Source organism: Zingiber officinale, chromosome 6A, assembly GCF_018446385.1.
Source record: "Zingiber officinale cultivar Zhangliang chromosome 6A, Zo_v1.1, whole genome shotgun sequence".
In the NCBI taxonomy this organism is placed as follows: domain Eukaryota; kingdom Viridiplantae; phylum Streptophyta; class Magnoliopsida; order Zingiberales; family Zingiberaceae; genus Zingiber; species Zingiber officinale.
The window spans coordinates 98,878,670-98,901,517 of record NC_055997.1 but is presented as its reverse complement, the minus strand read 5'-3'; the positions used below and the strand labels follow the sequence as shown (position 1 = coordinate 98,901,517).

The following is a 22,848-nucleotide window of genomic DNA, read 5'->3' as shown; positions in this document are numbered from 1 at the left end:
GTCGGCATTTAATGACGACATGGAAGCACGTTCAACTTTAATGCACAGAGATTTGCACGATTTTCAAGAAATCTAGGTGACGTCAGCCGACCGCGCTCGCTCAAGACAATCCAAGGAAAATTTTTACAAGTGCGAACCTTTGTCATGTTGATCAGATAGAGGGAGCACACTTATGCCCAAGCGACAAGCTTCAACAGGCCGATCGACGAGGAGTGCCACATCCCGTTCGAAGGTCACACAGGGTCGAAGGCCGATCGGAAGGAAGTCGACTCACACTCGTCCAGTCAGTCGGACTATAACCTCCTTCGACTAGACTTGAAGGGGAGGCTTGTGATGCGGTGATTAGGTGGCCCCACCATGTTGTCACGATGGAGGTCAAAGTCAAGACGACCAATGGGTGTACGGTGTTAGCTGATTGGGCGAGTCATACGCCGATCGAGGATTAAGCACTGAATCACCGTCTTCCGCACAGGGAGTAATCAAACCGACGCTCAAGGGACACGCAGAAGCCGAGTCGAGCGGCTCCTCCACTCGGTCTAGCAACAAACTCGACATCAGCTGAGCACGCAGACAGTAAACTACCCACCGAGCGGCTATCCTGCTCGGCCCAGCAATCGAGCATATGGGCAATGGGCTTCTAGCCGAGCGACTTTCCCGCTCGGCCCGGCAACGGTCGACACTTGGACAGTGGACTCTCAGCCGAGCGGCTATCCTGCTTGGCACGACAACAAACTTTCAGTCGAGCGGCTATCCCGCTCAGCGTGACAGCAGACAGGGCAGGGATAGCAGAATTCTAGTCGTGCGGTCATTCCGCTCGGCCAAGTAACAGATACAGCAGGATATCTTTCGACATCCTTTTGGGAGCTAGTGTCGTTGACAGGCGACATGATCAGACAGAAGATCATACAGCAAAAGCTTCCACTGTCATTTCAGAGATATACTCAGCCTGTTAAGGTACTATGTCATGGACACTTTACTAATACGTCTTTTCAGGGAAACCTTTGAGATACGTGCTTGCCTTGGGAAGCATGCATGCACGCTTCCGAAGCTCTATATAAAGGGGGTCCAAGCATTGACGGAGGTATGCTTTAAACACGATTTCTACTGTTGTGCTACAGTTCTCTTTGCTTTTTCTTGCTTTGCCGAAGACTAACTTGAGCGACGGAGGGGCATCGCTGGGGACCCCTTCCCTGGCTCGACACTGACGTTGCTTGTGTTGCAAGCGGGAGCGGAGTCTACAGGAGGTCAGCAGGAGCACCACGTCCCTAACATCTATCTCATCGACTTTCAGGTAGGATCAAATGATATTTTAAAAATTAAAAATATTTCACAAATTTATTTTTGGAAACTTTTTCTATAATAGAACATGATGATTTACTATCATTATAAAATTCTTTGACATTTTTCAAATTTTACTGGAATTATTATAAATTATTTTATGAAAAGTTAATTTTTTTTTAAAAGTTTAGAAGAATTTTTAGAGTTAAAAATATATTTTTACTAATTATTTCTAAATCATGTTAGCTTACTGATAATTTTTATTAAATACCCTTAGAAAAATATTTTAAATTTTCTAAAAAGTTTATTTTATTTTTCTCAATTTTTTTGACATGATCAAAAGGGGAGAAATAGATACAAGTTTAGGAGAGGTAGGATTTAGAATTTTTACTTATTTGTTTGCAAGCAATTTGTTTTTTTTTTTTTACTTATTTTGCAAGCAATTTGTTATCACTTTTATTTTATTACAATTTTTACCCTAACTTCAACTTAGGTTAACACACATTAAAAATGGAGAGATTGTAATTATTCTGAGATAGTTTTGATGTGGTCGACCAAATTCAGTTAAATCCTGTTGTGTTTGATCCTTATGTCGAAGTATGCATGAGCTTAAGAACACAAGTCGAACAAAAGACGCAACCAGCGAGAAGGATGACACAGGAAGGGAGTCGACGAGCTTGGTACATCCGAAAGACGAAGTGCTATGGAAGAGTATACTGACGGACGAGAAGGATGAGCGCGGCGTTTTGAGAGAGGGGAGGAATGTTGCTCGAGGAGAAGGCTGAAATTGAATTCGGGTGAGCTCAATTCCGAATGGTCGAAGCATCCCCCAAATGAACGGAGCAAAAAATGGTTAATAAGGAAAGTTAACCATTTCCGGATGAACAGTGCTGAAGACGTCTTCTAAGGCTTTGAAGGTGCCTTCTATGAACAGTACTAAAGGCGCCTTCAAAGACTTGAAAGGCGTCTTCGATGAACAGTTCAAAGACGTCTTCGATAAACAGTACGAAGACATCTTCCAGCCCTTGAAAGTACCTTCCGACAACCGTTAACGAAGATAAAGTTTTATCTTTGCACAAATAAAACTTAACCGATTGAAGGCGCCTTGAACCCTCTTGAAAACATCTTTCACCCTCAGATAAAATTTTTCAGGAGTTATAAAAAGGTCCATAGAGGTAGGAAATATAGAACAACTGAACATGAACTTCTGTATTAACTTTCCTAGTCATTTCTGAGCTGTCAACGTGCGTAAAAAGTTTCTCCGTCTTTAAAAACGGAGAATTTTAATAAACTTTCACCTGCCTTAGATCAACAGTAATTTAGGTTGTAACCAAATAAATCCAAGCCTTATACCTACTCTTTTAAGTTATTATTTTTTTTATGTCAATTATTTTTTATTAATTAATTTGTGCTACTAATCTAAGTCAACAGAGAAGAAAAAGATTATTTTTATCTTACAGATAATTCATCCTATTCTTATGAGAATAGGACCTGGCTGCACCAATAATAACAAAATCTAAAAATTTTAAATCCCAACAAAAATGATATAATACAATAAAATAGAATGACAACGCATGTACAAGAGTTAATATCCGGTGAATACTTCGAAAAAAAAACATTTTAGTCAAGTTTTAAGTTTAGGAGAATTTTTTCCAACGGGCCAACCCAAATCCGTTATCAGTCGAGTTGCACAGGTCGCTGGCCCAGACAGATTAGCCTGGATTAATAAAATTTTAACTTTTAAAATGTTTAACGGAGCAAATTAATCTAACGGACCCAATTAAATTGACCACTCAGCGTATTCATCGAATGGGATTGCTGAATTTAAAAACCAATTAGGATGGAGTTGAGGAACGGAATGGGCCGGATAGAAGTAAACCCACTGTTATTGGACGACGAAATGGATTTTGAAATTTATTAATATTCTTCTTTAAAAAAGAATACTGTCAACCATCCGATAGTAACTTTTTCCCTGCAATGACGTGATATCCACGCAAAAATCCAGTTTAGAACGGAGGACAAGGTTTATGCATCGGAGTCAACTTTCTTACATGACTTCAGAAATATAAAAAACTTTGCTTCTCCCTAAATATGAAAAAAGAATTTAAAATCATAATAATAATCATGGTCAAAATGGCCAACCACCCTAGCATCTTGCCATATTAATTAATTATTATTTCGAATCAAGTGGATTTGTGTTGACCGTTGACACATAATATTTTTACTGCTACGTAAGTCCTAGATGAGGTTCATGTGTAACAAAATAATAGCTTGCTTAAAGAAGATAACCATTGTAAGACGAGATCAAGTAGAACAAATCAAACTGCTGATGTTGCTTTGTGCAGCTATGCGTTGATATGGCACACAGGTGCTGACAAAGATGGGGCGTTGAGCAAACATGGCTAGCAAAACTCTATGCAACCTTCACCTCGCCGTTCTAAAACCTCACGTATAATAATAATCCCATCATAAATCACGTTCCGTTTAACCCACTCAGCTTATCCAACGCACCCAATTCATACGGCTTTCTTAAACCAATTTGTAACATGCTTGAACTGACTGGCTTGCATGATTTGCTTGAACCAATTTATATATGCATAAAAGTCTAAAATGTTCAATTTTTCCACAACTAATCTACCCTGCAACATCATCTAGAGGAGGGTAAAAATTAAAGTGAAGGTTAATCTTATGGAAACAAAAAAAAAAAGTAGACTTTTGCGCAAAACAATTTTCAAGGTAAAATGTCAAAAGAAAGAAAGAGTATATACCTCGGTGGAGAACAGCATGACCACTTCCAAGCTGTGTCTCTTCAGCATAGACGCGTTCAGCCTCTGAAAAGTAATCCTATATCTCAACCTAAAACGCAGTTCCATCAGAAGGAAGGATTTGAAAATATAATTAAATCCCTTTCTCTGAAAGCCTGCGATTGTTAAAGAAATCAAGGAAAGCAAGTTGAGTAGTTTTTTTTTTTTTTTTGTTTTTTCTACCAGAGATTACAACCGTACTCTACTGCTGTGGCATATATGGCCCACCCACTTATGACAAGTAGATGGATGTTGTTTGGAGTCATAAAATTCACGGTGATGAACAAATATCCTCAATTATTATTCATTTCATTGACTTCCAACAGCCTGCATCTCCCTGGAAAGCACCAACGACCTTCCTCTCTGCAACCTAAAAAGGGCCACGGCAGGGAAGAAAACAGAGAAGCAAATGCAAAAGTAAACACAGAGGGAGTGAGCGATACTGAAAAGGTTTCCTATGCAGATATCTGGACATTATTCCAGCAGCTTTGGGAGCGAGATAGAAGACTCCGGTGTCCGCCATGGGGCGCCAAGAGAGCCTGACTTGTCGATGAAATCATCGTATGACAGTTCGACTGAAATTGGTAGGCCGAAGCTGCAGAGCCGGAACTCGATCAGCTTGAAAGCCCAAGCAGTTGCATCAGGATTCGTGGGTTGCTTCGTGCCACGCAGTTGCATCACTGGGAACGATGCAGATCGGGAAGTAGGCATGCCGGACACATCTGATTATTCATCCACTTCCTGTATGTTCCCATCCTTTCCTAACTGATAACAGCCTTGAAATTCTTGGATTGATTGTTAGATTAAACTCCCAATATGCATTGTTTTCATAGTATTCATATACCCGAAAAAAAAAAGATATTGAAAGCAAATTTGACGATGAAGACCCATGTTGAATATTATGTGCTTCAAGATTTTCTTGAATCTTTCTCACATATGCAACGCCCATCTTCCTGCTTAATTGTTGTCATCATTGCAATGGGTTATCTACTAGTATTTGAAATTGCTCTAATCACATAACATTTTATTGGAACAACAAAGTCATAACAAAAGGACTCGGCTTAAGGTGAATCCCATGGCAACCTGCTTCAAAGCACAAGCAGGTTTACTGACCTAGGTATACCAAGCATCTGATGTGATTTTGTCACATCGGCACATGATGCGGAAGGTAGGGCTGGTAGGCGAGTTTGGATAGATAGCGAAGAACCGCCAAGTCTAATAAGTCTTGATCCACAAGCTATTGGAAATAATTATTATGTGAAAATAGAAATTTGAGCTAGTCGAAACATTGGTGACAGACTAGGTGGTGAACTAATAGACAGTGGGCACATGTTAAGCCCAATAGAAGGACATGCTTAGATTTTGGCGGGATAGAATGTTAAAGGGAGTTCACTTATGGCAGATAACGGGGATGATACTCTACGATGGGCATAGCTTGACATTGAATAGGGAGAAAGAGGAAGAAAGAGGAAGAAGAACTGGATTTGGAAGTGGAAGAACAAGAGAAAGAAGAATAAGAGTACAATAAAAAGGTCTTTTAATTTGCCCTTCCTTGGTGTTTGTTCACCCTTTACCAATAGTTGCTCTAATAACCAATTTTACCTACTCAATACAATTGACAAGAGTTAACTAAATTTGCCTAATTAAGTTATGCAAGTACATGCATTCCTATATGATAATATGTTTATACCATGTAACAAGTGGTAAAAAGGCGAAGCGCTCATCCCCAACGCCTCCGCCAACCCAGCCCAGGACAACACAAAGGAGATAAATCACGGTGATTGAGGAGACAAGTGGATGAGAGGTAAGTTATATGGGGTGCAGGGATTTACACCCTGCCAGCACTTATACCATGTAACAAGAATGAGACACAAGATGTCTGTAAGCCGATCACAACCTAATGGTGCTAATTCTAAAATAGAAGGTGATCTTAGTGAGGAATTTTTGAAAGATTTCCCAATTGAGTCAATCCCACCTAGGAGATTTTGGAAAAATTGTATCACTAGTTAACACAGTGTAAAGATAAAATAGTTCTGACCCTTGTTTTAACAAATTATTCTTACCTTATTTCCAGGATCCCTCCTTTTACCTGAAAAAAAAAACAGAACTTAGAAATGTAAGCCCATTTCTTTTCATAATCAATTTATATAAATAGACATGGAAGTGAAATCAAGACACCATACTTAACTTGAAACTTACATTTTTTTATCACATTTGTTTGTATGGGGTGTATGTGAATTATTATTTTCATACAATATTAAAGATCACCTTCGCAAAACTATTGTGATGCAGCTTCAAAACTATCAACTAGCAGTAGCAACTATAGATACAGAACTCAAAGTTCTTATGGCAAAAGTGAGACGCGACAAGAAAGGATAATCTTTTCCATTGAAGAAATCAACAAGGCAACATCAAATTTTGCCATAGAAAACAGAATTGGGCAAGGAGCATTTGGTGCAATATATAAGGGCAAACTCAAGGATGGATCCCTCATTGCAGTGAAACAAGATAAAAAGGTAGGAAGCTCTTTTTAGTTATCAATCAGCTAATTGTAGTAGCAGTTTTTTTTTTCTCTAAGAGCAATGATTGCACTTAAAAAGCGAGAAATATAAAACTAACCTCAGCTGATTGTGATATGACAGAATATGAATCATATGCACGTAAGCGTAGAGTTCAAGAGTGAAATAGAAATTTTGTCACAAGTGGAGCATTCAAACCTAGTCAGACTTCTTGGATATTTGGAGACTGATAGAGAACGTCTGATGGTGGTTGAGTATGTTAGCAACGGCAATCTACGTGAACACTTGGATGGTAGGCAATGTTCTTTTCCCTACACTGAAATCCATATTGATTCAGAAAGAAAAAGTATAGAACATTACCAGGTTCTGTGATTTTCAAGATTAAGTATGAATGCAATGTTTAGCAGGTTATATATAATTAACTGAAATCTTGATAGGTAATGCAATTCTATGCAGGAACAAGAGGAAGTGGTCTAGAGATTGGGGACCGACTCAACATTGCTATTGATGTAGCTCATGCTATTGCTTATATGCACACTTATGCAGGTAGCTAACTGTGTGTTTAGCATGGTTGTTTAACATTGAACTTTAGATGCCACCAACATAGACGTTTGAAATAAAGGGTGTGGAAATTTTTCATATAAGGAAGAATTTTTTATTTTTATTGTTTTTAAGAACATGGCAATAACTCCTACTAGCAACTAAAACAAGAGAAATTGTATTTTAGCATGTCAGCTTACCTACATATCATAATCTTCTTAGACATGGCAGACCTTTGAGATAGGATCTGTCAATCATTGACAAACTACAAAAGTATAGTGATACAATGATAAGATCCGTGTTGTAATTTCAACAAGAAACATATCCAGATTGCTGCTAGAGTAGATAATAGAATAGCCAAGGAAAATAGAACTGACCTTCAATTAGCACAATTATCTGATGCATTACAACTTGTAAATGTGATTCTTTTGGTTTGTTTGACCTGGCAGATCACCCGATCATCCACAGAGACGTTAAGGCCTCGAACATCCTGCTGACGGAGAAGCTCCGGGCGAAGGTGGCTGACTTCGGGTTCGCCCGGCTGGCGGAGGAGGACCCGGAGAAGACGCACATATCGACCCAGATCAAGGGCACGGCGGGGTACCTGGACCCGGAGTACCTTCGCACCTACCAGCTCACGGAGAAGAGCGATGTGTACTCCTTCGGCGTCCTCCTGGTAGAGATGATCTCGGGGAGGCGTCCCATCGAACGCAACCGCGCCAGCCGGGAACGCATGACCACGCGATGGGTAATGCCATCTTCTTCGCCCTTTTCGGGCTTCGCTTAATCGCTTCCCCATCGTCGTCGATCTAACGTGTTAATAATGTGGGGTGATGGACTCAGGCGATCCGGCGGTTCAAGGAAGGGGGCGTGGCGACGGCGATGGACCCGAGGGTGCGGCGGAACCCGGCGTCGGTGGGGGCGGCGGAGAGGGTTCTAGGGCTGGCGGAGCGGTGCCTGGCGGAGGAGAGAAAGTCGCGGCCGGCGATGAAGGAGTGCGCCGAAGTGCTGTGGGGGATCCGAAGGGATTACCAGCTAATGCTGAAGCCACGGACGGTGACGGCATCGGCGCCATCGTCGTCGTTAACTGCGATTGAGGAGCGAGAAGAGGTCTCTGGAAGCGGGGAGTACAAAAGCGCGAAGAAGATGGCTTAAAACGGCATGTCTTTTTCCGGATTCATAAAATACATAATGTTTTAGGTGTTCTTCGAATTTCAAAGAGTCCTCCTCCTGTCTGAAGTCATTAATCCTGGTTGATAATTTTTAAGTAGATATTTCTTGTGATGGATTTAAATGTATATTTTTTTTAGCAAATTTGATCGATTTAATGTTACATGAAATCTAATATTTAAATATTTTCATTCCGCACATATTAAGAGAAGATTATATTACAATATTAATTTTTTGGTAAATTTTAAAACTATAATGTAATTAATTTGAATTATAAAAAAAATAAAATCTTATAATCCGATTATATTAGGATATCATCATTTATTTTTATTTATTTTTTTTCACCAATCATTGTCTGTCGTCATAAGATAATTTTATCATTTTATAATAATATAAATTACATTTTTTATAAAAAAATATTAGACATTAAATAAAATAATATAATCACCCATCAAAATTAGATGACATTAATATATATATTCAAAATACGAAAATTTTAATTTTAATATTAGATTTAATTAATTAATCTAACCATTTACCCTATAATAAATGGAAATTTAGGGAGGAAAACAATTTTCATCAAACGTTTAAATAATAATAATTACTTTATGATTCCTTTTGATATGGTGGCCACGTCTGTCCTTTTGTAAAAAAACATTTAAAAAATAACTAATTATCATATCATAAATAAGCAAATTCAATAAAAATAACTAAATTACTAGCTTTACAGACAATGTAAAAATCCAAACGACAAGTGAAAGTAGATGCAAGCGGCTGAGGAATTAACAATACTATTTTATCCATGTTCAAGACAAGAACTTTGCATATAAATTACACGAGTGATGGAACTCATGAACTTTGTATATATATTACACCAGTTTAGAGGCTCAAGCTTCAATTCAAGTATAAAAAATAATCAAAAGACGCTTCCCTTCAACAATCATGATCTAAAAATGGCTTGCTACTCAAGATGTAGCGAAAGAATATCCAATGATCCGCAATCACTAGTATCGCTGTTGATGGCACTTCTTCACGGGAAAAAAACTGGGCGGTGACGCCTGATAGATGATGACTGTTATTTGATACGAAACTTGCAAAATAAGATGAATTTTTTTTTAAAAAAAAATACAAATTAATAAAATAGATAATTATTTTCAATAAAACAAAATAGGGATAATTAATACAACTACGTTAAAAATATCAACACTATTTTCTCCGTATCTTCGATTAAAAAATTAAAATACACAATTATAAAGAGAGAATTGAGTTCGAACATCTCAGTATTAATTTCCCCACATTTATCTTCACGGGCAATCAAAGTGCAAGGATAACGAAAGAGATTTTACATCACTGATGCTCGCTCAAAGAATGAAGAAAATAACTCGATATCAATTAAAAAACATGGTCACAAGAAGAAAATCAGTTACAGAAAAATCATCATCAGATATATCATTATTAGGAGAAATATGTATAAGTCATTATAATGAGAGACGAGACACAACTATGTGTAATGAAGATTTTAAGAAGAGTAAATTAGCAAAAACGAGCTATCAAGAGCTTACACTGCACAGAAGACAATGAAACTATAACGTGAGCAGTCAACACTTCATGAGAAACTTGGATAATATGAAAATGCCACCATAACCCAACTAGTCCACATATCCTAACAATTCCACATAATTGAGTTCCAATTAATTCAAACAATCAATTTGATCCTCTTATAGCAAAATCCTTAGAGCATCTATATCAAGTACTCTATCCAAAAAATTTTACTCTAATAAAATAATTTAAAAAAACCTGTACATCAACTACTCTATCTATTCCTAAAATTTAAATTTGATAAATAATAATTCTCTAAATTTAGAAAATATAACCTCTATTCTAAAAATAAAATAAAAAAAAATCTCTCTCCTTCCACTCATTCTTTTGAATTCCAATCCTTCCACTTATTTTATAAATATAATAATAAAAAAATAGAAGAAAAAGAAGATAATAATAACAAAATTAAAAATAATATGAAAAGTGATTATCTAAATTTAACAAAGTGAATTATTTATCCTAAATTTTAGATATAGAAATGGGAATGATCTTAGAATTGAAAGCTATGCTAGGTTCAAAAACTAGCATGTTCCTTATATGTCAAGATATTGCCCATAACAAAAACATGTTCACATTGAAAACACAAAAAAAAGCCAAATAATTTTTAAACTACCGATTACAAACAAATATCAGCATCTATATCTCAATTGATTTGAATTGATGATAATGTGAGTACTCATAACTAAGCTAAAGACTAAAAAAAACCTAAACTAAAAAAGTTCCAATAGGATGATAGGGGGATCTCAGTAGAATAAGTCATCTCCATTACTCATAATGAGTTGCAGAAAGATAACGCAGAAAATATTCACATCACAGATCAAAACACCAACCAAGCCACAAATGGTCCAATCCTAAAAAACTATATATAATGATAATGATATAATTAATTTTGTTTTCCTTTGGAGTATTTCAACAAATTTAGCTTTACATTGTTTAACATTATTTCAATTTTAATTTAGAATTTAGTTCAGTTTTTGTTTATTCTTAAAAATGGCATTTTAATAATATTTCTTAAAAAAGTTTTTATGTCTTATTATCAAGGAACTCGTTTAAGAAAACAACTATTCTAGAGGCATAACAAATATTAACTAGTAAAAGACCTATACCCAAAAGTAATCCAAACAAGCCAAATTCCATTGAAAAATGAGAATAGAATAAAAGATGTAAAAGAGATCTTACATAAAACAAAGAATACATATGCGCTAATAATATACATGAAACCATGAAATTGAATATTTGTATCTCAAAAAACATATGATATGTACCAAAGCTGTGTTAAAGCATGTTGGAGACCATCAGTGCAGATGTGCATGAAAGAAAAATACAAAATAGTATCAGAGAAGTTTTTTTGTAAGGAAAAAATGGCATGCTATAGAAAGTCTCATAAAGACATGAAAAATTACCCCAAAAAATCTAGAGAAACTCTATAAACTTGAGATGAACTCAGTGGTTTATAGTCATCTTCACTACTCCAAAAGAGTTGCAGAAAGATAACGCAGAAAAATTATTCACATCACGGCTCAAAGGATGAACGAAAACATGTTGAAGAAGGTTCTTACATAAGAGAGTATGCGTGCATAAAATAGATTACTTATACAATTCTATGGAGGAGATGATACCAAGAAACCGAATGGGATCATAAAAATGCAAGCAACAACCAATCATTCAACAGCCAAAGACCAAAATATATATACAAAAAATAGAAAATATTATCAAACAACTGAAAAAATAAGAGAGAATAATTATATTCAATACGAAAAATAGCATGTATGATAAAGACATGAAAAAAAAACAAAAGCAAGTTAGAGAAACTCTATAAAAGATGATCTCATAAATTACAAGCATCTTGACTATGCTGATTTGCAGAAAGGTAAGCAGAATATGTTCAAGTTACATATCTAAACAGAAACAAAATCAACAAAAAAAAATACTAACTTGAGAGGAAAACAACGGATCTCAAATTTTCCCAACAATTTCAAAGGAGAAAAAAATATATAGATATACAAGAGAATGTATCACCATGATCATCAATGAATACAAGGGCTCGGGGAAGTCGTTAGGATTAGCAACGAAAGAGAAGCCGACGGCGGCGGAGAGTAAGACGAGAAAGGAGACGATGATGAAGAGTGATGTATTGTAGACGCTGACTGAAATGGTTGCATATTTGTAGTTTGGAGCTAGGGCAGAACTTGGGTAGCTTGAAACGAATGGGCATTTACCGGCCCGGCTCATTCGATCTAAATTGGATAAATGGGCTAGGCCATAAGCCCGTTTTAAACTTGCCGCAACATGAAGCCCATTCCTCAGTAATCCTCGGGCCAACACGCGGCTATCGGAACGCCGATCCACCAGTTATCTATAATCCCTCTTCCGCCTTCCGCCGCCGGCTCAAGGCCGATTCCGATGGCAGCGTCGCAACCACTTCTTCTCTGGTGCTCACTCCGATCGCTTCCAAGGGCTGCCAGTTCCAACTCCTTCGAGCCACGCCTAGGAAGAAGGTGCGCGAAAACCCTGACAGATTCGACCATTTCTTCTGAGTTTGTTCCGGAATCTCTTGCTCTCTAACTGTAGTTCGATTTGGCATTTATCTTCAATCAAGGGAAGTGTTGCTGAGGAGCAGCGAAGTTGCAGCATTAGCAGCTATCTTCCAGTTCGGGTAATATCTCTAGCAAAAGCACGGTTTATTTAAAAGCATTTAGAAAAAAATAGTAATAGCAAATGAAGATCTCGTTCTAGTCTCAAGTTTCAATATAGGATTTTTGTTTTCTTTTGTTTCTTGCAGATGCTCAATTTATCATCTCATGCACAGGATCTAGAACATGAATGAAGTGAAATGCAGTTGATGTGATTGAATGAATTCTTTGTTACTTAATGATGGGTAACAACTTGCAAGTGAAGAGTGAATGTGCAAAACTTTTGCTTGCAAGGATTGGTGTTCTAGGAGTAAGATATTTAGGTTTTGTGGAAACTTGAATACAATTATCATGATGTATCATGAGCAATTGACCTGGAAATTCTCTTTTTTTGGATCCCTTTTTGATTTTTGACATGCCCAGCCCTGAATTCCAATTATAACACTAGGAATTAAAACTTGGTTAAAAATAGCAAAATTGAAATTCCCATGGTGTGTTAGTTATCTATTTTATTAGAAACAAATAAATTCATTAACCAGACCTTTTTAATTTAGGAGCAAGATAATTTTTGACCTTACAAGTTAATGTGGAACTCATTAACTTAAATGCAGTATGAACAACCAAGAAATACAGACCTCATTGATGCTCATATATCATATTTAGCATATAGATTGTTTGCCGGTAGGGAAACTTATCACTTACATAAGAGAATTAACTCGGTAACTTGTAAAATACAACCATTGGCCTAAGAATATTTAAGCTAAGGTTAATAAAAACTCACTCATCTAATCTTAGAAATCTTCTATCAATCTAAATTGCAGGATTACAATCTTCCACATTTAAGGCTTGGTGTCCCTGTCAAACTGGTGTGGCCCAATAGTGATAATACAATCATATTGACAAAATTTTCCATCACCTCACCAAATCTATGATTGAAGTCCATCATACCAATTGTCAAAATATGATTAGATGAGAGAACTTACCCATTGACTTATTATATTCAATCATTGACCTAAAATGCTTTAAGCACATATTAGTAGGAGCTCATTTATTTTAATTTATAAAACTTTTTATCAACTCACGACTCACCATATAGTATTGAACTTAATGTCAATGTCACACTTATAGTAGTCAAGTCACTTTCTTGCTCTTTTCTTATTTATCATGTTGCTTTAAGTGAAAAAGATTGCAGCATTAAACTGTTTTGTTTGACATGAATAGTGGAACAAAACCCAGCTATCTCGGAGTTCAGAAGAATCCTCCTTCTCTAGCACTGTGCCCTGCAACCAATAACTGCATATCTACTGCAGAGGAGATTACCGATAACCAACACTATGCTCCCCCTTGGTAAGCTACTGTCTCCTTGGTTATATCCATTCCTTAAAGTGACTGTTCGAGTCTGAGAACATGTATATCCTCAGTGTTAGTTCTGAATTAGCACCAAATAGTCTTATACATACCTATGATTATGTGATAATATGACAATGATTGGTTTCATTTAATTGGTTAGCTATTTGTAGGTACCCAATTCAATTCAACACATAGATCCCTTCATTCTGCCAAATTAATTCTCCTAAATTTAACTACTGCTTGGCGTGACCATCATAGGAGGCTTGATTAAGAGACGAAGACTGCATGTGAGGGACAAATGCAATGTCTTCAAAGAGCCCACCACATGTCACCCCAGGAAGAGCCAAAGGAAACTCCATGGATTTTAACTACGTTTTTATAATATATCCAAATCTAAGGGAATAGTAGCACAAAATTTACAAATTTAAAGTTAATGGAATAAGACATTTCTGGAACTAACAAAGAGAGGCAAATTTGTCATAGAAGTATTTATATTAATTAGTTGATTGTGTTTGTATAACTTCATCAGAATCAATATAGCTCCCCATCTTGACATGACGTTTTCAACAGTTATTATGTTGAATAAATTATAGAACAGCTTACAGTTGATATATAAAATTCCCAGACTTGATTCTTTATTATTTTTTTTATTGTTAAATATTATCTCCTAATTAAAAGGAGTAGAGAGGGCTTTTTGGAGAATCGAATTGCTTAACCAATACAATCTCTTCTGGATCCTAGGAATTACAATCCTGAAGATGGAAATAGGAAGAACCCAATAAGCAAAGAGGAAGCCATCACCGAGCTTCTTCAGGTGGTGAGTCAGAACTCAGAACCCACACAGTTTCATTTGCATCTCTGCATTTGCATATAACATCGTATTCAAGTGTTTCATCTGTTTGTGTTCAGGTGACAACACTGAAGCCCGATAATTTTACTCCTCTTATCGCTGAAAGAAGAGAAGACTACATCAGAGTTGAATACCAAAGTCCTATAATGGGTGTAAAATATTAAAACCCTTGCTTACAAATAAAAGTTTTGATTCACTATTCAATAAGCCTAATTCATGAATTTTGTTGCACTTAGTTTATTGACGACGTCGAGTTTTGGTTCCCACCCGGAAAGAACTCCATCGTAGAGTATCGTTCAGCATCCCGTACCGGGAACTTCGACTTTGATGTCAATAAGAAGAGGATAAAGGTAACACCCAATTGCACTTTTGTTACTCATTCTGCATGATGTGAATATAGCTCTGATCTTTGGTTGCGTTGTCGCCATGTTTGTCGGAAAAGGAATTCTATTTGTCCGTCTGATCTGACCGTGATTTACCATCGTTTGTGATGGCTGCTCTTTATTAATTTATCATTAAAGACCGAGATCAAATCTCAGTTAGATTGGAGGATCAAATCTGTTTATGTTTCTTATGTTTGATCCATCGTCTTTCTTGTTTGTGGCAAGGCATTGCGGTTGGAACTAGAGAAAAAGGGTTGGGCTTCTCAGGGGAACTTCTAATACGCCTGAACACGCTTTTCTTATGTTTGTTTTCGGTGAAGAGCTAAATGAACAGCTCATTATTGTTCTATTCAACTTGTTCATATATTGTATTTTGTACAAAAGGGAAGATAGAAATAGTTCATCAATCAGATTAAATCTAAAATGATGATGTAATAAAAAAAAATATAGATGGATGAAGTAAGATAAATGCCCAGGCGTCTTTATTTATAGTATAAACATAATGATTTTAGAAACAAAAAAAAAAATTATTTAGGTTACGTTTGGTTGGGTGTAATATAATTGAGCTTGTAATGTAATTAAATTTGTAATGTAATATAATATAATTTTGATTATATTACTACGTTTGATAATATAATATATGTAATTTTTGATTAAAAGGTGATTATATTTTTTTATTTGATATTTATTATTTTTATAAGGAATATAATTTGTATTATTATAAAATGATAAAAATATCCTATGACTTTTATTGATGGTCGTCGCACTTTTGTCGAAGTTTGCGGCGATCGACGATCGATGTCGGCGGTCGACGTTGACTGTCGACGACTAATGTCGACGACCAGCGGTGACGGTTGACAATCGATGTCGGCGGTCAGTAGTAGCGCCCGATGGCGACAGGCGGCAGGTGGCGACAGGCTGTGACCGATCGACGGCGGTAAGTGGCGATTGACGATGACAGACGGGGGTTGACGGTTGATTAGGAGTATATTCGATATTTAAATTTTGATTAAATAATAATCTCGTAATGTAATCAGATTATATATTATTTACTTTGTAATTTATATTATAAAATTTCACTACTTTTATAATCAAGATTATATTATAAATTTAAAATTAAATTAAATAAAATAATCAAACTAATAATGTGTAGGATTTAAAATTAAATTAAATAAAATAATCAAATTTATAATGTAATTTTACACGTACCTTACTGATTTCCCTAGTAGGAGTGCGATGCTCACGTGCAGGTCCACGGGTCGTCTATATTTTGCCCCAAATTGTATTCGAAGACATCTGTCTCATCACTAGGGTTTGCACCAACAAAGCGGAAGCTACGATTCCCCTCCTCTCGCCTGTGTACGCCCGTCGCCCATCCGGGAGATCCTACAACTTTTACGGTTTTCCGGTCGAATCCTTCGCCTTCCCTTTCTCCTACAGGTTCGATTTCTGTCCTTGGATCTGAAATGCCCCGCCTTTGCTCGTATTTTTCTATTATTTCTTCTTGAAGATCTCGGTTTTCTATCTCTAATTATATGTTTTTTTGTTTCTTTTTATCAGAAATATTGCTTGACATGTTTATATGTATTTTCGTTCGTATTATGACCTATTTACTCTGATGCAATGAGATCAGTTTGTATGCCTGCTAAAGATCGAATTTTCTGACGTTTCTATTGCTTTGACTACTTGATATAGGTTATGGAGTCTGATACGCGATTAGTAACAAATCTCTAGCTACTTTACATGGCTCGAAGCTGAAACTTTGAGAACAATGTTTGTCTGAGTTTAATAATGTTTACATTAGTCTGTCTTTGCTTATTGTCGGAGTCTCATGGTTTCTTTACTTTTAAAATAGGGGTTATCTAGGCAATATTTGTTAGCTTGCATCTTCTCTCAGGCTAAGTTAATTTAATATAGTTGATATTGGAAATTCGAGATCTGATCTGCTGAGTTCATTGGTGTATGGTTATACAGTGTAGAAGTTTTGCTAAATATTTGATAATTCAGGAAGACATCATGTGATGCCTCTTCAATCACAGGCATTACTATTAATTGTTAGATTCTGGTAGAGTTAACATACTTCTTGCTGCATTTGATGAACTTCTCGTGCCAAAATCCAGTGCAGTGCTATTCTGTTACACTCCAAGATATTAATGTGACTAGAAACTTTTAGGAACCGCATTCTGATCTCAAGTACCTGTCAAACATGATATTTGTTCTTCCTAGAAAGATTGCTGTTATATTGTTTTTTCACAATAATTTGAACTAATTTTATTTGTATTCCTTCTGTTGGTATCATAATCTCTTGTTGTCATTACTGACTTCCAATAAGAAATGATGAATTTTGGGTGCTATTTTTCAGATTTCTGATGAGGAGGTACAGTCCACCTTACCATAGTCCACCCAGGAGGGGTTATGGTGGTAGAGGAAGAAGTCCACCCAGGAGAGGTTATGGGGGTGGGTATGGTGGGAAGGAACAGGGATCTGGCAGCCTTTTGGTTCGGAATATTCCTCTAAATTGTCGGTAATGTTTCTCGTAACATTTTTCTGTCGCAATTATTTGATTACTATAGATAGATAGATAATTTATGTGTGTATCTGTTCTGATGGCCAATCAACAACAGTAAATTTATTCGAGAATCCTTTTTATTGTCCTACAGTCCTGAGGATCTTCGAGCTCAATTTGATAGATTTGGTCCTGTTCGAGATGTTTATCTGCCAAAGAACTACTATTCTGGGTAAGTTTATGTTGGTTTTACTAGTGATATTTATCATTTTGCATGTATCTGTTTGATTTTTACAAGATTAATGGTTTGTAGGATTTTCTAATATTCGGTCCTTGGGATGTAGTGTTTTATTTGTTCTAAATACTTTGGATCTTTTAAAAGATCGTAAATTAAGGCAAGCTATCACAGTTTGTCTACTTAAACCATGGTTGACTTCTGAAGCTCTATTGAATGTGTTTAGTTTCTTGCTGTATGTTTAAATTGTCTCTTAAAATGCATTCTGTTTATGAAAAATATGGTATTTTTAAAATGCATCATTTGCTACTATTATTTTTTTTTCTTTTCAATATGAATTAATTGTTCAAATGATTCTCAGGGATGTATTGATTTGAAGTAAATAGAAGCCATGCATTTGTTGAAGAGCACTCTTTATCATTGCATAATATATTCTTTTTGTTGAGGACTAGTGTTTTGTTGAAATCAAGAAGTACCTGTTTGAAGAGAACTAAGTTCCTCATCAAGTTTAGTTTTGTAAAGCAAAGATAGGAACCTGAACCTTTTGAAGTGGGTTTGACAAAAAGATAATCAAGGATTATATTCTAAAGTGCTCCATAGTGTGCATTCGAGTGAAGAGTATGACATGCAAATTATAAAGTGATTGTAGAAGATACTTGGTGGCAAAAGGCGAATACGCTCGCCCCCAGCACCCCCGCCAATCCGTCCCAGGGTCAACACGAAGGAGGTAAATCACGGACGACTACTAGCCTTTGAAATAGTGACTAGCACATAAGGGAGGCATTTACCTCGGCTTTATTGAAATTCGAACCTCAGACCTCATGGTGGCAACACCTCATGTGCTAGCCACTAGACCGATTGTAGAAGATACTTGAAGACATTAGAGCTTGATTTGTAACCCCTTTTTCTGACACTTGAGCATCTTTTTGCTGGAGTGTTATTTGTCATTGTCTGTGATGCTTCGACAAGTGTGCAAGACATATTATGTGATTGCTCCATTCCGGTAAACTTAGTAACATGGAAATTTTTTCGCCTTTTCCTACTGTTATGAATAAATTTTTTTTTTTTTCTTGATAATTAGCTATCATGTTGCAGAGAGCCACGTGGCTTTGCATTCATAGAGTTTGTTGATCCTTATGATGCTTCAGAGGCACAATATCATATGAATAGGCAAGTGTTTGGTGGTAGGGAGATAACTGTGGTTGTTGCAGCTGAGTCAAGGAAAAGGCCAGATGAGATGCGTAAAAGAGGTAGAGTCAGGTATTTTGCTCACCTTCATGTTATATTGGTTTCTTTTATTTTACTTCTTTTTATCCTTGATCATGGTATAGCATGCTACTAATATACTTACAATTCTTTACCTTTTGCTAGAGGGCCATCTGGTTATGATCGTCGCCGCCCTTCTCATCATGGTTGTGTTTTTTTCTTTTTGCAACTTTTATAATATCAATTTCTTATGTACGTCCTCTAAGTAATAGTTCTGACATGGTATTGTACTTTCATTCTGGTTTGTTTCCATGTGAAAATTTGCTAAAATTTTATATTTTTCATCAAATTTTGAGTACGGAAATCTATGCTTTTACTTCTGTTAAACTTGAATTGTATTTCTTAGATTTTTTCCTAAAGTATATATTGCTTCTTGGTTACTTTCTATGTATCATTAAACTCTATGTTTTGTATTGCTATTGATTCTTTTTTGTCTATAAAGTAAACTACATGAAATTTCTAAGCATAATTTGTGATAATATAACTTCAAAATCTGAAAACATCAACGATATGAAAAGTTACTTGAAATGGTTTGTAATTATATGTATTTGAAGTCTGGAAAGGTCAGTGATATCCTAAGCTTTGTCTACCAACTTTTTTTAATTACAAGATTAGCATGTAGAAAAATGAAAAGGAGACCCAAGGGATGTTTTGAGATTATTGATTTCATGAGTGGTTTATCCATTCGACCATTATGCAAATACTCTTTTCTGCAGTTATTTTTTTTTGTTGGATCTCATTGTTATCAAGTAGTTCATCAAACTTCATAAATTTCTACTGCTATACTTACTTTTTTGTTTCAACAAATATGTGCCTTTCCTTTTTATACCTAACAGTACACTGCCATTTGCACCACCTATTCAAGTATCTAATATTTTTTTGGTACTTAATGGTTGTCAAGATTTGGCTTGTACCTTAGAATCTTAGGTTTTTGTTGTCCAAATTGGCTTAAACACCGCATATCCTACTTCCAATGGTATATGGAATTGGCTGGGATCTCATAAATCTACAATCTGATTCAATGTCCTATAACCTTTTCTAAATAAAAGTTTGAACCTAATAAAGTTGACTCAATGGGATATACTTTTATTCACAATGCTTGCTATAAGAGAATAATTTCAATTGCTCTAAAAAATTTTAAATTTCCAAATATATTATCTTTTTTAACGAAGTATTTTTGTTCCATTTGTTATCTGGAAGTCACCATTTACCACATTTTATGTAACACCGTAATATTTATTGCTTTCATTTTTTATTGCTAGTGTCAATTATTCTCTGTTATGCTTTAAAAATCCTATTTAACTAATCAGAAGATCCTAGAAAACTTTACATAGAGGCCAATGGTGGGATAATGTGTAGCAGACCCCAAAAAATTAAGACTTCAGGGCTTGTAGTTGTGTTGATGCTAGATACCATAAGTTAATGGATGCTATATTTGATTGTTTTTAAATTGTAGGATTTAGTTTTTTGTTCTGGTCTTATAAGCTGATGCTATGAACGCATCACTGTTTCTTAGGTATCATCTCAATCCTGACAATCCTGGTTCTAATGTTGTAAGCTATTTTAATTCTAGCTTTTGTAGAGACTAGTTGTATTCTCCCAATCCTTTTTAGAGTACTATCTTACGTGAAACTATTTCACGCAATATAATTAATGGTTTGACATTATGGTGGTACATAATATACTTGTTTCTTACAGCAAAATGTGCAGCTGTTTTTCAAAACTTTGCTAATTTTATGTTTCTGTTGCTTGGAAATAAATACAGTGTGGTATCTGATGGTGTGATCTTTTGTTTGTATTTTAAATTTACAGGACGGTCACGGTCTCGTTCAAGGTCACGCTCACACTCTCCCCGTTATTCTTCAAGGGCTCGACATCATTCACGGTAAGCTCATGTGAATTTCTTTCTGTTGGAAGTTTTGAAAGAACTTTTCTTTCTAAACTATTATTGAAATTTTCAAAAAAAAAAAATCGTTCATTCTCTAGATCATATTCACCTGCACCAAAATCCCGCCATGATGACTATTCTCCAAATAGAAGGCAACGCAGTCAGACAAGATCTCCAAGAGAACATTCAAGGGAACGCAGTGAAGATGATGACCACCGAATCAATTCTCCAAGCTACAAAGATGCTAACAGAAATGGAGATGCTAATGGTTATGATGAGTAAGTTAAACTTGATCATACAAAAATTTATTATGATTTTTTTTAAAAAAAATTAAAGTTATATCTGCTCTCAACTTTTTACCATTCTTGAATCTGGAGGAATTTTACACTACATGATACAAGATCTATAATATTATAAAGGCCATATTTATATGCTGAATTTATAAAGTTGAGTAGAACTAAGAAATATATTGAATGAAAAAAGCTTCATAGTGTGAATGGGACTTCTATGTAAGAGAAGTTTATTTATTCATAGGATAGTTTTCTGGTAGCATAGAAAGGAACCTTTCACTTTTCTGAGTTTGTCACATCTCGAGTAGTACTTTTGGGTGGTAAGCTCATGCAAAATGATACTACAACAAAATAGAATTTTAAGATCGACGTGAGATGCTATTAGGAGACGAATAAGAAATATCTCATTATTTTCCAATCAATTAGCTGTGCAATACTTCCCAGATTATGGGATGAGAGAGATACATGTTAATATGTTGTTTTGGCATATCGAAACCATCAAAGCAAACACTTTAGGTATATAGTCTCACCTAGAGTTTGATTACACGAAAAATGATGGGGCACTTGGCTTGTCATTGTGTGTAATGCATCATCTCTAATACCACTGCTTGTTTCTATGCGATCTTTGAGTTGATTCAGTTTGAGTCCGTGCATGATTCAAATGATTATAATGTAAATGCTTTCAATATGCTGATAAAAGTAGATGGCTATTTCATTAAATCTTTATATCCCAGAATTGCTTGTTTTGCCTACAAAAGAATTGGCTATTAGCATTGAACCTTCTGATATCCATTGTACATTCCACAAATGCTAAAAGACTGCCATATTGATTAACCAAAAGAAGATTTACCTTTTATGTAAATAGTTAATTCTGGCCTTTGATTATTATCCCGCTTCACTTATAGTAAGCGTTTGCATGATGCTGAGGGATCACGACATCAGAGATCACCAAGGCCAAAACGTCCCTCAGTTTCACCTCCTGGTTCAAGATCGAGATCTGCTGATTCAAGCCCTAGATGAAACAGTGCGTGAAAAAGGGTGTGACCCTTATATTTGTTTATGTTCTAAAGTTCTTGAATGACGATAACAATGTATCTCATCTCTTGCATGGTAACCAGAAGCTGGATGACACTTTGCAAATCTGAAGTCTCGTGTTGGATGAGTTGTAGGATTTTGTGGTTTGGTTATTGTAAGATATTTGACATGGATTGTGATGTTACTTAAACTCTTCTGAGAACACCTTCAGCTTTAGTTGTAGTAACAGATTTGTCTTTAACTTTTAACTTATTGGTTTCCTCAAAAAGTTATCATCTTTGAGATTAGATTTCATTGCTATCATCATAAATTGTTTTTTTATTATCCCCTCGGGGCGGTGCGATGGTTAAGACATGGAGTGTTGTCACATGAGGTCTTGGGGTTAAAACTCGGTGTGACCGAGCATAACCTTTTTCATGTCTTAGTCATTTGCACTAATAGTTAGCAGTTATCCGTAATTTACCTCTTCTGTGTTGGTGTAGGGACGGGTTGGGGGGGCGCT

At 35.9% G+C, this 22,848-nt stretch overlaps 3 protein-coding genes, 2 long non-coding RNA genes and 2 other non-coding genes across 10 annotated transcripts; 3 read left to right on the top strand and 4 right to left on the bottom strand.

Moving 5' to 3' along the window:
* Positions 1-4,409: 4,409 nt before the first annotated feature.
* On the top strand, positions 4,410-8,511 carry LOC121997118 (calmodulin-binding receptor-like cytoplasmic kinase 2). Its single transcript, XM_042551372.1, has 6 exons — positions 4,410-4,825; positions 6,375-6,598; positions 6,725-6,893; positions 7,058-7,147; positions 7,591-7,889; positions 7,985-8,511. Exons 1-6 carry the CDS (start codon positions 4,540-4,542, stop codon positions 8,294-8,296), a joined length of 1,380 nt encoding a protein of 459 aa, XP_042407306.1. The 5' UTR covers positions 4,410-4,539; the 3' UTR covers positions 8,297-8,511.
* On the bottom strand, positions 6,789-7,637 carry LOC121997119. The gene is made up of 3 exons (XR_006116224.1): positions 7,519-7,637; positions 7,342-7,406; positions 6,789-6,917 (listed from the first exon to the last, which is right to left on the bottom strand). It is a non-coding gene; the product is annotated as an uncharacterized LOC121997119 (long non-coding RNA).
* A 575-nt stretch (positions 8,512-9,086) lies between the features above and the next one.
* LOC121997117 lies at positions 9,087-12,037 on the bottom strand. The gene is made up of 2 exons (XR_006116223.1): positions 11,930-12,037; positions 9,087-9,974 (listed from the first exon to the last, which is right to left on the bottom strand). It is a non-coding gene; the product is annotated as an uncharacterized LOC121997117 (long non-coding RNA).
* On the bottom strand, positions 9,582-9,671 carry LOC121999007. The gene has a single exon (XR_006116778.1). It is a non-coding gene; the product is annotated as a small nucleolar RNA snoR26 (small nucleolar RNA).
* LOC121999008 lies at positions 11,346-11,436 on the bottom strand. Its single transcript, XR_006116779.1, has one exon. It is a non-coding gene; the product is annotated as a small nucleolar RNA snoR27 (small nucleolar RNA).
* Positions 12,038-12,219: 182 nt separating the features above from the next.
* Positions 12,220-15,571, top strand: LOC121997115. Of its 2 annotated transcripts, none has more exons than XM_042551371.1 (7): positions 12,220-12,408; positions 12,510-12,566; positions 13,765-13,890; positions 14,635-14,707; positions 14,803-14,895; positions 14,980-15,093; positions 15,352-15,571. In XM_042551371.1, exons 1-7 carry the CDS (start codon positions 12,314-12,316, stop codon positions 15,403-15,405), a joined length of 612 nt encoding a protein of 203 aa, XP_042407305.1. In that variant the 5' UTR covers positions 12,220-12,313; the 3' UTR covers positions 15,406-15,571. The 2 variants fall into 2 exon arrangements, with proteins under 2 accessions (XP_042407305.1, XP_042407304.1); XM_042551370.1 differs by having other exon boundaries at positions 12,221-12,408; positions 14,635-14,710.
* An 840-nt stretch (positions 15,572-16,411) lies between these two features.
* LOC121997113 (serine/arginine-rich SC35-like splicing factor SCL30) lies at positions 16,412-22,614 on the top strand. Of its 3 annotated transcripts, none has more exons than XM_042551367.1 (9): positions 16,412-16,566; positions 17,489-17,650; positions 17,787-17,864; positions 18,963-19,127; positions 19,239-19,279; positions 20,946-21,018; positions 21,120-21,299; positions 22,217-22,335; positions 22,430-22,614. In XM_042551367.1, the coding sequence occupies exons 2-8, from the start codon at positions 17,496-17,498 to the stop codon at positions 22,329-22,331; spliced, it is 807 nt and encodes a 268-aa protein (XP_042407301.1). In that variant the 5' UTR covers positions 16,412-16,566; positions 17,489-17,495; the 3' UTR covers positions 22,332-22,335; positions 22,430-22,614. The 3 variants fall into 3 exon arrangements, with proteins under 3 accessions (XP_042407301.1, XP_042407300.1, XP_042407299.1); XM_042551366.1 differs by having other exon boundaries at positions 22,217-22,349; XM_042551365.1 differs by having other exon boundaries at positions 22,217-22,614.
* The last annotated feature ends 234 nt before the right edge of the window (positions 22,615-22,848 follow it).